The following is a 13,926-nucleotide window of genomic DNA, read 5'->3' as shown; positions in this document are numbered from 1 at the left end:
CCTCCTTCGGTTGGTCCAGCTCGAGGCCCATGATCACAGCGGAGAACTTGAAAGCATGCAGTTTTGGACCTATTTGCTGTACTGGCCTAGCCTTTAAAGGTGCATTTTACCAAATCGTCGTATTTCTGCGCACGAGCTCATTAATTTTTTGTGATCACACGGGATTTTTACAATAAGACAGACCATAATCAGGAAGGATCATAGAATTATTTCAATAAATCCAGAATTTGGGACTTTTTCCAATTCGGGGTATTTCTTTCACAAAAAGCCCCAAATTGCGGGCCTATTTTGGATAGAGGCGGACGGCTACATTCAGAAATGAGTGCTTAGTTTTATAATGTTTTGGGGATCTTCCTTGAAAGGCGAATAAAAAGATTTTCGTGGCTAACACCCATGTAATTGAAAAGAAAAGTGATCTTCTGGCCATAATCTTGAATTTCCAGTGAAAAAAACCTAGGCCGACCTCTTCAATTTCCGATTTTGCACGTGAAGGTAGTTCACTAATTCAAGCCCCATTGAAAACAGTGTAAGTTCAGCACTGTTCAGGACTCAATAACATGCACGCCAACATCCCTGAGATTTCTAAAACACAGATGAAATTCTCTTCTGGTCACTTAACTTTCAATTTCTTTTTAATGTTTTGTGGGTTAACAAATTTCATTGTTAATTATTCCCACAAAACAAAATCACCCCCCCCCCAAGTGATTTTTCCGAAGTCTGATTGCAGCCATTTTTTAAGTGGCAACCCTCAACTTTCTCGGGCACTTAGGACCATTTTTCAATTGTAGTTTTTAGCCATTCTGCTCTCATATGAAAGCTCAATGACCCATGGGAGTTGATCCCAGCAACGATTTAAACAATCTCACCACTTTGGGGGCCAAACAATCTCCTTTTTCAAAAGATACTGTGGGGGGGGCACTTTCTAATGCTAATGAGTTGGCCAGAAATTCTCACTTGAATTAGTGGTCTGCACCCTGCAACCTTAACTTAAAGAGATGGCGCCCTCTATCAGAAGCGCCATATCGCAAAGGGAATCTAATCAAATTTTTTCTCCTCTCCAGATCTATGAATAGATTATGATTGATGAGGCTTTCGCGTGTTGTCGGCAAGAAATGTCAGCAAATCTCCTAACTCGTAAGGAAATTCAGTCCTCTCGTCTTCCCCCAGGCATTGCTACACGTACTTAATATAAGCTAAGTCATTGTTGAAGCACAAAACCTCGCCTAGACAAGTTTTGTAAATTGTAGTGCGCATGGCGCATCATACGTACACATGACATGCTCTAAGTTCCATCATTCATAGATATAGATAGAGCAAGCCTGGAGCCTGATGATGTTGAAGGTCAAAGTGCAAGTGTACGGCTAGGCCCTACGTGGTTATAACGGCCATGACGGCAGTAGTGACCAGCAGGCGGCTGTCTTAGCATACAGAGTCAAGCCTTGGTGACTGTGAGGCATTCATGTATTCAGCCTGAGGTGTGCACGGTGAGTAAAGGTAGTATAATTTTAGTCACCTCAGGCTAGGCTTAGGACATGTTAGCCCAGCAAACAGGGCACGATGGAGGAGTACACATTGGGCCCAGTTTACGACGGAGGAGTACATGTCGGACCCTGGGTACGGGTCTAAGCCTAACTAAGGACACGTAGGACACTAGTACTATACAGTGCAGGCTAGGCCTACTAAGTACTATCGATGTCAGACGACAGGCCCAAATAGTGCAATAGTTAGCGTGGTCAATCATGTCAGTGTTGAATCAGATATGGACACTTTTTAAGCGTGCAATATAATTTACAGTAGCCTTATTCAACAAGTTCGTTTCAAATTGACAGTGTATTAATATGTTTCAATTCTCGCGTTTGGACATCTTGACATTATTGAATAGCACGAAGGGTAAATTTCTTCCTTTGCTGTATGTTAAAAGTCCATAGTGATGTCGTGCCAACTGCGAGAATGTGGATTTTGTTTTTGTTTAGGCTATGAAGTAATGTTAACCGTAACACAACTTCCAAATTAAGGCATTGCGCAATTATCACTGCCAATTTATAAATATTCAATTTCCAAACAGCAGCATGGATTGTGATAGCACAGTTGGCACACCGATACCTGTTTTACAAAGTAATTGTGAACATTCCTTTGTTCTCCTGTGGTTAAGGGGACCTGAGGAAAATGCTCCTTTTTCTCCAACTAGGACGACTCCTTCGAGCTGGAATTTTGATGATAAGTTCCTGGAGTGTTCCTTTTCATTTTGCCGTGGATAACCCTGACATCAAAATACCTTTGAAACTGTTTTTCAGAGAGGGGAAACATTTTGTGGACGTGTGCAAGTCCACACAACGCCATCGCACTCTACATTATGTGGACTTGTTTTGTGCAGAGGTCCATACTATGTATGCCATGCCTGCAGACAAGCTACATGTATCTTTTAAGCTTGACATGCAGGGTTTGAGCCTCAATCAATACAACTTTTTTTTTTCATGTTTCTGTATTCCTTTGTTTTGTGTATTTTCTTTATAGATCAGATTGCAAGTTTACATTCTACACATGTTCTTTTCATTTTTGTTAGATTCATACCTCTGGAGGATTTTTTAAAAAATAAACTACAAGATCCCATTCATTGTGGTTTGGTTCCCATTACCAGTGCACCAGATTGACATAACAAAAGTAGACAGCAACCTGTCTAAACTTCTGTAACTATAGCCACTGCATTTTTCTTTTCTTTTTTGAAAAATTTTATTGTGCCTGTGACTTTCATTTAGATCGAGAAATAAGACTAAGGCCATTTAAAAAGAATATAAATTGGTGATCATACCCACCCGACCCTCCAAAATGCCTCCAACCCAATTTTTTAAAATTTTCCCAAAAAAGAGGGGGGATGTAAAAAAGGACGAAATGAGAAATGATCCCAAGCTTACCCTTTGGCCTAAGAATTTGTGCAAGACTAGTTCATTCTCGATCGGAGGCTGTTCCCTCTATTGGACATGTGCACTAGGAAAGGGCAAAGTTCTATTCAATTTATTGCAAGGGTGGTAAATGGAAGAGCTTCACTGAGTAATCAGACGCTGTCACATCTGAATTATTGGCTGCGGCTGCAACTGTATGCACAAACATAATAAAACCTTGTTAGGAAGAGAACTGTTTATTCAAGATTCTGCTAACATAATAAGAACTTTTTAGGTCCATTTCTTTGTTGTTCACTGTTTTGTATTGCTAATATAAAAACAAGGTTCCTGTTATAACAAGGTAATAAATCAAGTCCCAAGGACCTGTTAAACAGGGTTCACTGTACTAACATTCTGCATAAATTGACCGTCATTTAAACACATGTGGACATTTCTTACTCCCACCCCCCCTCCCAAAAAACATCTTCCCCTACCCTCCCTTTATGGGCAGAAAGGATGATCACCAATTGTTTTTTTACATGGCTTCATGATAGGATTTTCACAATATACATTACATGTATGAGCAGACACTCTCTCGAAATGGTGAAATGCCATTACCGATGAACATTTTTCATTCATGTTACTCTGCTGTTGTGGTTGTGTGTAAACTATACACAGGCCTATCTCTGTTCTGTAGTTTTCTGAGTTACAATTAAAGAGTAAGACCCAACAAATTCCTAATTGCCGCCTGATCCTTCCCCCACACTTTGCCTACCAGAACCAGCAGATTTCACCCACTGAACCACCTCCATACAACCAGACAGGATGCATTTTTATAAGGTGCGAGTGTAGTAACAAACTTGAAACTGTGCTGCTTTGGGAAAGAACTCCATATACATGTAGAGACACCACTAGTTTTCCCTGCAGTGACCTAATACCTATTTTTTTTGGGGGGGGGGGTGCCCCCTGCCCCCCTCTTGCCCACTCGTGACCAAATGTTAATATGCTTTTGTACTGTCCTACATATACTCAGGCTCAGTTTCCCATTCAGCCATCTGTCCACTTGTTCGCAGGACAGGCAACATTTATTCGTATCAGTCAGTTTTTGCTTGTTCAAAAGTTAAACCGCCCCAGCGCGTATATCTTTGTAATTCCATCCAGAGCATTTGGTACAATGGAAACATGGGCTAAGATAGTACTGAGGCTAACAGTTTCTAAACATTTGCTGGTGCAGACAGACCTGTAGTTTTTAATATTGTATTAGAAAGGACAGGCAGATACATACCTCAATCCTAAACAAAGCTCTGCATTGACTAGTTCTGTGGCTGCCTGTTTAGATGTTTGGCAACATGTACATGTAGATGTGCACTTTATAGAATGGAAAAAAAAATTGAAAAGACGTCTGAACGTTACTAATTGTACATTTTTTTAGAAGTTAATTATATATAACGGGTTTGCCCTTACCCAACGTATATTTATAAGCACTGTATGCTCAGTGCTTGTCCGAGAGCTTGCGAAAAAAAACCTCACAAGCTTACTCGGGTGGGACTCGAACCCACGACCTCCTGCTTACTAGTGCAGATGTCTTAACCACTTGACCACCAAGCTTGTCGGGGTCGGCTGGCCGGTCCGAGTTAAATGAAGCAGCTGGTACCGCGAACTATTATCAAGATGTATTTTTGCGTTGGGGAAATGTTAATTATATATAACGGGTTTGCCCTTACCCAACGTATATTTATAAGCACTGTATGCTCAGTGCTTGTCCGAGAGCTTGCGAAAAAAACCTCACAAGCTTACTCGGGTGGGACTCGAACCCACGACCTCCTGCATACTAGTGCAGATGTCTTAACCACTCGACCACCGAGCTTGTCAGGGTCGGCTGGCCGGTCCGAGTTAAATGAAGCAGCGGGTACCATGAACTATTATCAAGATGTATTTTTGCGTTGGGGAGATGTTAATTATATATAACGGGTTTGCCCACGTATATTTATAAAAAAAATATTTAAAAAAAACCTCACAAGCTTACCCGAGTAAGCTTGTGAGGATTTTTTCGCAAGCTCTCGGACAAGCACTGAGCATACAGTGCTTATGAATATACGTTGGGTAAGGGCAAACCCGTTGTATATAATTAACATCTCCCCAACGCAAAAATACATCTTGATAATAGTTCGCGGTACCCGCTGCTTCATTTAACTCGGACCGGCCAGCCGACCCCGACAAACTCGGTGGTCGAGTGGTTAAGACATCTGCACTAGTAAGCAGGAGGTCGTGGGTTCGAGTCTCACTCGAGTAAGCTTGTGAGGTTTTTTCGCAAGCTCTCGGACAAGCACTGAGCATACAGTGCTTATAAATATACGTTGGGTAAGGGCAAACCTGTTATATATAATTAACATCTCCCCAACGCAAAAAAATACATCTTGATAATTATTAAAAGTTGTTGAATGAGGTGTGTGTCTCTTCAGGTTATAAGTTACATGTAAGTTTCATTTCTCTTTTGAAACAGTGACAAGGGCATAAATCAGGCATCACCCAAACCTACATTGTACTTATGTACATGTGCATGTACATGTACATGTACAAGCAGATGGAAGCTGGTTTGCGAATCGTACCATCATCACAATGTCTTACATCAGCCTGAAGAAAAAGGCGACTGTTGCTCTCTTGTGCCTCGTGTCCTTCACTGTGGGTTGTATCCTGACGACCAAACTCCACTCGCCACAGTCTTTCCAAATGCCATCAGGCCTCGCCTCGTTGCAGGCAAGCCGACTGGATTTGGGCAAAAGGATAAGAGGACAGCGACTGAAGGACAACAGCAAGAATGTCACCGAATCCAATGCAGACATGTATGCTGACCACCGTGAAGCTTCTGTTGATGACGAGAGAGCACTTACCGACCAAAACGAAACTGACATTTTCACAGATTACACTTACGATACAGATAAAGAAGCTGTGTCAGTCAACTCACATGCAGTAGCCCAGCCTGTGTCCAAGCATCACTATTTTGTTGAGGTGTCGGACCCAAGGGCAGGACTCATCCTGAAGAAGGTGATCAGCAAACTGCCTCGTAACCTCCTGAGATCAGTCGTGTTTGGCAAGAAGATTTTTGATGAGCGGGAACTGTCCTTGTTGGGCAGCAAGAAGGCACCCACTGTGAGCCTTCAGAAGAAATGGGCAGCACTCACTGAGGGAATGAGGGAAGTGGGCTACGAACAGCGACTTCCAGTTGTCATCAACATTGGTGTCAAAAAGAGTGGGACCAACGCCTTCGGATTTTTCATTTCACAGCATCCGCAGATTGTTCATTCCATCGGCAATGAGGTCCACTACTTTGACTGGAACTATGGCAAGGGGATTGAGTATTACCGCTCTCGGATGGGTTTCTCCAAGGCCAACCAATTCACCTTTGAAAAGACGCCGCGGTATTTCATCACTCCTGACGCGCCAAAGAACATCCTGAAGGATCTCCCGAGCAATGTGAAGTTTGTGATCTGTGTGCGGGACCCCGTGGAACGGGCGAAGTCGGACTTTAGGCATGAAGCCGAGTTGGCGATGCGGCGCGGCAAGAAAGACAGGGTTGCAGTTCGTACACTTGCAAGGTCTGAGACACCGGCCTCACAAGGCGAGAAATTTGAACAAACAGTACTTGACAAGAATGGCAATATCAATTTGTCCAGTGATATAATCAGTGCAAGCGTCTTCTCCAAACACTTCAAAAACTGGTTGGAGCACTTCCCTCGAGATCGATTCTACATTTTGAGTGACGAAAAAGTGAACAAAGATATCTACACAGAGATGAAAAACATTGAGAATTTCCTTGGCTTAGAGCCGTTCTTTGAGAGGAACATGTTTTTCTACAACAGGGAGATCCACGCACCTTGCATGAAGGTTGAGCCAAGACCTTGCCCGGCCAAGAGCACTCCAGGCTTTCTGCCCAAGGCAGAGCCTAGCCCGGAGGTCATCCAAAAACTGAGAAATTTCTTTCGGCCATATAATCAGGAATTTGAAAAGCTTACCCAAATGGAATTTTCATGGACAAATCTATAAACTAAAGTTGGATAAGTTTAGAATGGTACTTAAAACGAGTATGTCATTCCTTTGCCTTCAGTGTACTAAATTGTGTTTCTCACAAAATGTCATACATTACAAGGACAGTTTGATTATTGATCAGTAATCAAACAAAACTCAACTTTTTGATTCAAAATGTTGGTTAGAATCTTCGTGAATCTTTCTGAATTCCAGGAACTGCAACTACTGTTTTATGGCACATACATGTACCTTGTGTTTCAAACAAAACAGGAACGTCAAGTTTGGCTTTGAAGTCCCGAATCTCTGAAGGTTTTCATGGAGAGGAATCATTATTTCATACATAAACATGTACATGTAGCTACTGGCTCATGTAACAATTGTTGACTGCTGTGATGTGGCATATGATGTTTTGAAAACCCGAGGAATCATAACACCCTCAGCTTTGTCTTGGGTACTATGCATCCTTCAGGTTTTCAACAATTGTGTCATATCTCTGTCTTGGCGATGCTTTTCAATTGCTTTACCGATTTGAAGGGAAACTAAAGGCAATAGGGAAATCTGTGCACACTGGCAGTCAGCGATCCCTGCATTAACCTGTACACTGGAGGGAATGCTTTCATGCGTCACAGTATGTGTGCGATATGTGATATCTAATTGTGAATGTGACATGTGGTTATGTTGCCCTACCACGTGATTGCTCTGAGCCAATAAAAAACAAACTAAAAAACAAACAAACAGTATTCAAGACAGAGGTACAGCAATGGCAAATTCATGGTAGTGAATCCATACCAGTTTTGCTTTTTCCATGCATGTGAACAACCAGCCTTGTATGTAATAGTGGCAACCAAAGTTTGTAAATGGAAAAGCATTGCTTGTTTGTCTTGGTTGGCCAGATGCCTGAACCTCACACTGTACATGTACTCCTACAATACACCACATGTACAGCACATGTAGTTAGAAGCAAACTGTACTTGGATAGGAAATGTAAAACAATATGCTAATTCTTTACAAGTACAAGTACATGTACTGTAGTATGTAACATGTACAATGTATCTCGTAACCTGTACACTGTATGTGTGATAGTGGGATATTTACATGTATGTAGTGATATTAATGCATAGCCATAACCTTGAGGTTTAGTGTAAATCATGGACAATCTTATTGGATGTGGCATGGTTAGGGATGGTTAAGGTCAATTCCATTTCAAAGCAAATGTGGAAATCAGCCAGGCTATTGCAGATTTGCTGTTGCAAACTTCATAAACAAGAAACATGTTCGGAAACTGAAAATGGGAAAAAAGGAATGATACTGTTACTTTTACTTGCATTAAAAAAAAAGACTTTAGTTTGTGAATCACAAATGATGAGGTTGGCAAAAACAGTTTTGCCTGTTTCCATACTGTGGAATTGCCCATGAGCATGTACATGTACTTGCTGGAAGTAAATGGTTTTCTAGATATTTACATGTATGCGTCCACAAAACAAGATCTTTTTTTGACAATAACCGTAAGCTGTTCCAAATAGCTTGTCAATGTGAAATTCAAAATGTTATGACTCTGCACACTCATTAATCCCTTTTCTCAACTGTTTTGTGCGTTCTAAAGTACTTAATTAAATCAGTGTGTAACTCTAAAGATTGTTGAGAACTGATAAATATTAATCTTGAAATTATTTTGGTATAGTCCTTGCGCAAAGCTTTGCAGTACCGTGCATTGTCAGGGAGTTACCCTCCTCCCAAAATCAAGATGATATACATGGAAGAATGGCATGATTACACGTACATGTATCTGATCTGCATTGTTTGTATAGGATAATTCACTTTCTTTTCTTAGCCAATAAACTGCTGTTTTTATAAGCAAGTTGTCTTTTCTCAGCCACCATAACATTATCCAGTACACCAAAACTTTATGTACGGGTTAAAATCTTGAGATTACCATTATCAGATATCAGTATACACCATGCCTTGTTGGGAAAGCATGTAGAAATAATGCTTATTTGGCATGGCGTGCACTGGACACACCTGACCAATTTCTGTTGGCATGTACATGTATGGTGTCTGTGTGAGGTGGCCAGGTGATATGACGCCATCTGATCTGTGTCTTCTTTGACGGTGATGGGGTGCCTCAAGTTGGGGGAGGAATAGCTTTTCTGCTTCATGTTTGCTTTTGTGGTGCTTGTTATGTTGAAATTGAATTTTTAAGTAGATCTATGATATGCAGTACATTTTGAGGGAAGTTTGGTTCCCTTTGTCTGGTGTGCAAAGGTATTAAATTAAAAACAAATTATAAGGTTTTTACAAAATTTAATTTTACATTCATACCTGTATGAGTGTGGAGAATTTATTTTGGTTTTTATTAATGTAAACATTTTTATTTGTTTCAATAAATTTAAAGAATTCTTCAAGAAGTTTGTTTTGTTTAAAGCTGAAGGAAAGATATACCAGATTGGTGGAGATCATGTTTAGTACCAAAAGGTACAGTTTGTTTGTACAGTTTGGGCCTGTTTGTTTCAAGTGGATCCGGATCGTGATCAGTGATCTGTTGTTGGTTCACTGACACCAAAACCCGCCTAGTGGATTGAACGAACCAGTGATGGGATCACTGATCGCGATCCAGATCGGTCGGTGTGAAACAAACTGATCCCTGAACTTCCCACGAATCTACACGTACATGTTCATGCATCTTTGTAGATGAACATGCATGTACCAGTACATTAGCTGGAGGACGAGGTGCCAAAGTAAAATAACCATTTATCCATATGTACATGTACATGTACATGTAATATGTACAGTAGATGTATATAAGTCGATAATAATTCCCTTTGTTTTGGGATCGAAATATTCTCTTAATGATGTGATTTTCAACAGATATTTTACATGTAAGTTGATTGATGTATGTAAGTCATCCTAGTCTCCAGGCACATACATACATGTACTACCTGTACTGGTTCATGTTTGTCTTCATGTCCTGTCTCTTATCTCTTTCACTTGCCCAGAGCTTTATATAGAGAGAGAAGCGCCAGCTTCAGCTTTTGGAGACAAAATGGCTGTTTATTAGGTGCACAGGAGAGCGTGCAGCTGTTGTACATGTACATGTATGCCAACTGTCCAAGTGCACTGGCACATGTGCCAGTTTGTTCCCATCAATGGTGACTCTCATGTCACAACTCTCTCTATACACGGCTGTGTGGCAGAGCCAAGACATATCTTCTTGAACCACTGTATAAACATTCAAATGAAAACAACAGATGAAAATTGAATGACTTTGTTGGGTCTCATATAACATATCTTGTAGTAAAATAATCCTCTTCTCAGATACAGGGTCTATTGATCGAGGTTAGTGATGATGGGAGTTTCTGCTTATCCAAATTCATTTCTGCGTATCTGGGTATGTAGATTGTAGGACTTCAAGTTTGAGGCTGTGTTGCTACTGGTATCTTCGTACTTCCTAATTAATTAAGAACTGACACTGGGTCCACTTGTGCTTGTAAATGGTCACTTGCACTATGGAGAGAAACAACGCTGCATTTGGACTCATTTCCACCGCAGTAGATTTGGTTCAGTGGTCCCTATGATAATTGGAGTCGCAATCCCTTTTGTCGGAAAATTTGTGCACATTGGCTGTGAAAAAATATCAACCAATGCCTCAACTTTCTTTTGAAATTCAGAGGAATTTTCCAAGCATTTATCATTGCATTTGGTTTTGTACATGTAGTTTTTGGGTGTTTAACATTGTAATTTTTGTAATTCCTACTGCTCAGGACTATATTATGTTTTATACAATACCTGCATAAATCCCTGTCATCTGATTAATGGATCACTGATCACGTATCATTTAATTATTTGTTCTATTAAACAGTACCCATTGAATAGAACTTCATTTGACTTGACTGGTTCCCGGCCGCGCTTCATACGTGGCCAAGTAAGAAAGGAAAATAATGTAGTGATTGGAACCAGTCGAACTAGCGCAGTACTACCTGTTGCGTTGGTAGTGCTTTGGACACGAATCTGTTTCACAAAATGGCACAAGTGGGAGCTTTTGTTCCAGTAGAAAAGGAAGTTTTTGCAAGTATCGTATAAAACAAATAAATGAATGCTTCACATTTGTGCAACGGTCAGAATCATTTCATCTGTGATTTTTCTTACCATTGCACTCATAAACATTCTTTATTTGTATACTATCCCAACAACCTTCCATTCATAGTGTATAGAATGTTATTGTTTTAAAGTTTGCAGTAATTAGTGGTTGGCTTTTATGTCTGCTGTATTCAATAGTGTATTTATGGAGAGAGGTTCACTGATTAAGTTCTGTTGAGTCATAGTCACACATATGTACATGTACATGTAGGCTGTGTCCAAAATGGGATTCCAGATCTATGGCTATGTCTGTTGTCTGTGATCTCCACATATTGCCAATGTAGTGAAGACCCAGACCTAGCTCTAGACAACAGATTTGGATGCAGCCTCAGCCTTGTAAGAATATTACTTGAAGCATTCTTACACATTCTTTTTTAGGCCTGATTGGAGGACATTGTGACTTATTTATGGCCCCCGTTTCAGGGCTTCATCACATAGTGTGCTGTGTCCATTGGATGTTTTGCTCTGTTTCGGTTCAGAGAGAGGCTGAACTGGCCACATGATTGAAGCCTCGTTTTTGGTTCCAGTTTGGTAATTCCATTTAGAAAAGCAGTTACTGAAATTTGAGTTTCCATGCACTTGTACAGTTTGTTTAGTACAATAAGTATCCTTGCTTGCTTGGATGGACTGCAAGAAATGGAACTCTGATAAGAGGGAAAAAAATTGCCAAGTGTAACAAATATACAAAATTGGTTTCTGTAAGAGATGCAGGTACATGTAATCAGACTTTAAGTTTATCATAATTGCATGTCATTCCTGTTCCAGATGATAGTCCTTTTCTGCAGGAATTTAATTACTGTAAAAACGGTGTTCCACCATCAGTGATGTATCAAGGCCTTTGACTGGGGGAGGGGGCAAAAATGGAATTTTTCTAAACGTGACCTTTTTTTTTGTATCCGTAAAAGAATCCTTCATTCCTACCCGCCCCCTCCAAAAAAGGTATTATGGTTGCTAAAATTCTCTTGCTTTAAGTTCCGTCTCTAAGGGGGCAACTTTTCCCCCACCTTCATTGGATACGCCACTGTCCACAAGTAGATTATACTTGGAGAGTTTTCTCAAAATTGGTTTTGATTTTATGAAAGGCTGTACAGATATCTATTTTTGTGCATTTTTATTAAGTATTTTCCTATCCAAACCGACATGCACATTTGTCTCCTGTGAAGTTCAGCACATTCACCTGTCTTCAGTAAACACAAACAGTATTATCAGAACTTGAAAAACATATACATATTGTTTTTACAACATACCAAAATGTGTGCTTTATATACATGTATATGCAAACAGTGCAATTCCATTTTTCAGTCAGAGGTTCGTAATACCGAACACTCACTTTTACCAGCCCAAAGCTCATCCCTATTATCCCGTTTTTTCATTCTTATTATTACTTTGTGAAATACTGTCCTATATTGAATGTTTTGAAAAGACGAGCACAATCATAAATTGTAGGTATTTCTACTGTGATATGGGGTAGTGTGATTGTACATGTATCATGTATTGGATCGTTGTGCTGTATTAACAGGTATTGGCGTAGGTGAGATTTGGACTACTGCAGAATATTGTCCCTTTGACCTTATTCTGACCTTTGACCTTATTCTGACCCTCACACATAACCAGTCTTTTTCCCACTTTCACTTGCTGCATGCACAATGCAGCCATTGAGTCCAATTTCATTGTGTCCAAATTTCACATTAAACCGGTACACAAGAATAGCTCCAAATAGTGGTAATGTTGGTGCTCAATGTTCTGCCTCCAGATTACACAATTATTTCCATTTTTTCTTCAGGAATTGCATTGTTCTTATATAACACATGAAAATGACATGAAGATCCCTTCATTCATTTCTTGTTAACCAGTATATGGCCTGACCTTCCCTAGGTTGAGAAAACACGATTTTGTTGTCAATTGGGCAAACAACAGTTTCTCATGGCTCAGAAAATGCCTGAATTGAGTAATCACACGTATATCTCTTCTGTCTTATTGTGTATTTTATTTCCAAAGTACCAATTTATTTTTAAATACCCATGGCATTTTTACACCATGTATATCCATATATCAGGTCTCCACAGAGTATTGAAATATTGTGATTGTAGCACCCTAGTGTGCTTGTGAGTCTTGTTTTGTACTGCCCTTCTGCTTGAATAAAACTGTATATTTCAGACTTTGTACACGAAACTGCGGTGAGTTCCTGAGCGTGACACTCTATGAACACATTATCTACATGTCTGCAGAACATATTAAGTGCATTGACATCAATGGCCTACACCACGTGAACAGCACTGGGGCACGTACATCACGGTTTCTGTCATTTCCTGACTAAATCACACACATGTACATGCACCGCACACTGTATGGAGGTGTAGCTCCATGTTAGAAACTACTCAGTATTTTGTTTCTTTCTGTTTCAGTTTCCTGATCATAGATGTCCTTGTTTAGAAAGGGGAAAGATTTGTTTTAAGCACATCTCCCAGGGATGGTGTTTAGGTACCAGATCGGAAGGGGAGGTGACTTATGATCAGGTGTAAAGTACATTTAGAACAGCCAGGAGATTAACTGGCAGGTGTACCATGTCAATGAGGGTGTGGGAGCATGGAAGGAGTATTCCTTCTCCTTCCTCACTGGTTTGCGTAAACATTTGGGTAGCCAACTATGATGTGAACTTTGTCATTTTAAAGCATTATTAGAATTTCTAGCAGTTAAAATATTATCATCTGGATTTATATTTGTTATGACATTTACTTTATTAGAAGTCAGTGATTATTAACAAATGTTGAAGCTCCAATCTGCATCTTGTAAGAGTCAGTTGGTGACTTAGCCATCAGTTCAGTATTCGTGTGGAGTGTGAACAGGGGGTACCCTCAGGCCTGACCCACTCAGGCCTGAGGAACTT

The 13,926-nt window shown here is 40.2% G+C and overlaps 1 protein-coding gene across 2 annotated transcripts in view; it reads left to right on the top strand.

Annotated features, from left to right (window-relative positions):
- Positions 1-1,022: 1,022 nt before the first annotated feature.
- Positions 1,023-13,926, top strand: part of LOC110981885 (heparan sulfate glucosamine 3-O-sulfotransferase 5-like) — a 37,877-nt gene continuing 24,973 nt past the window's right edge. Inside the window, exons 1-2 of one of the 2 annotated variants that reach the window (XM_087138982.1) lie at positions 1,023-1,484; positions 5,383-13,211. In XM_087138982.1, the coding sequence (XP_086995108.1) occupies positions 5,499-6,923 (1,425 nt within the window). In that variant the 5' untranslated portion in view covers positions 1,023-1,484; positions 5,383-5,498 and the 3' untranslated portion in view covers positions 6,924-13,211. Of the gene's footprint in view, positions 1,485-5,382; positions 13,212-13,926 lie in introns of those variants that run through there. The other variant, XR_015425896.1, reaches the window with a different exon arrangement.

The sequence above is a fragment of the Acanthaster planci genome, linkage group LG07 (assembly GCF_054643075.1).
Source record: "Acanthaster planci isolate LZ-2023a linkage group LG07, COTS_SCS, whole genome shotgun sequence".
Lineage (NCBI taxonomy): Eukaryota > Metazoa > Echinodermata > Asteroidea > Valvatida > Acanthasteridae > Acanthaster > Acanthaster planci.
Note: the sequence above shows the minus strand (reverse complement) of the source record. Positions and strands in the feature narration are given on the sequence as shown.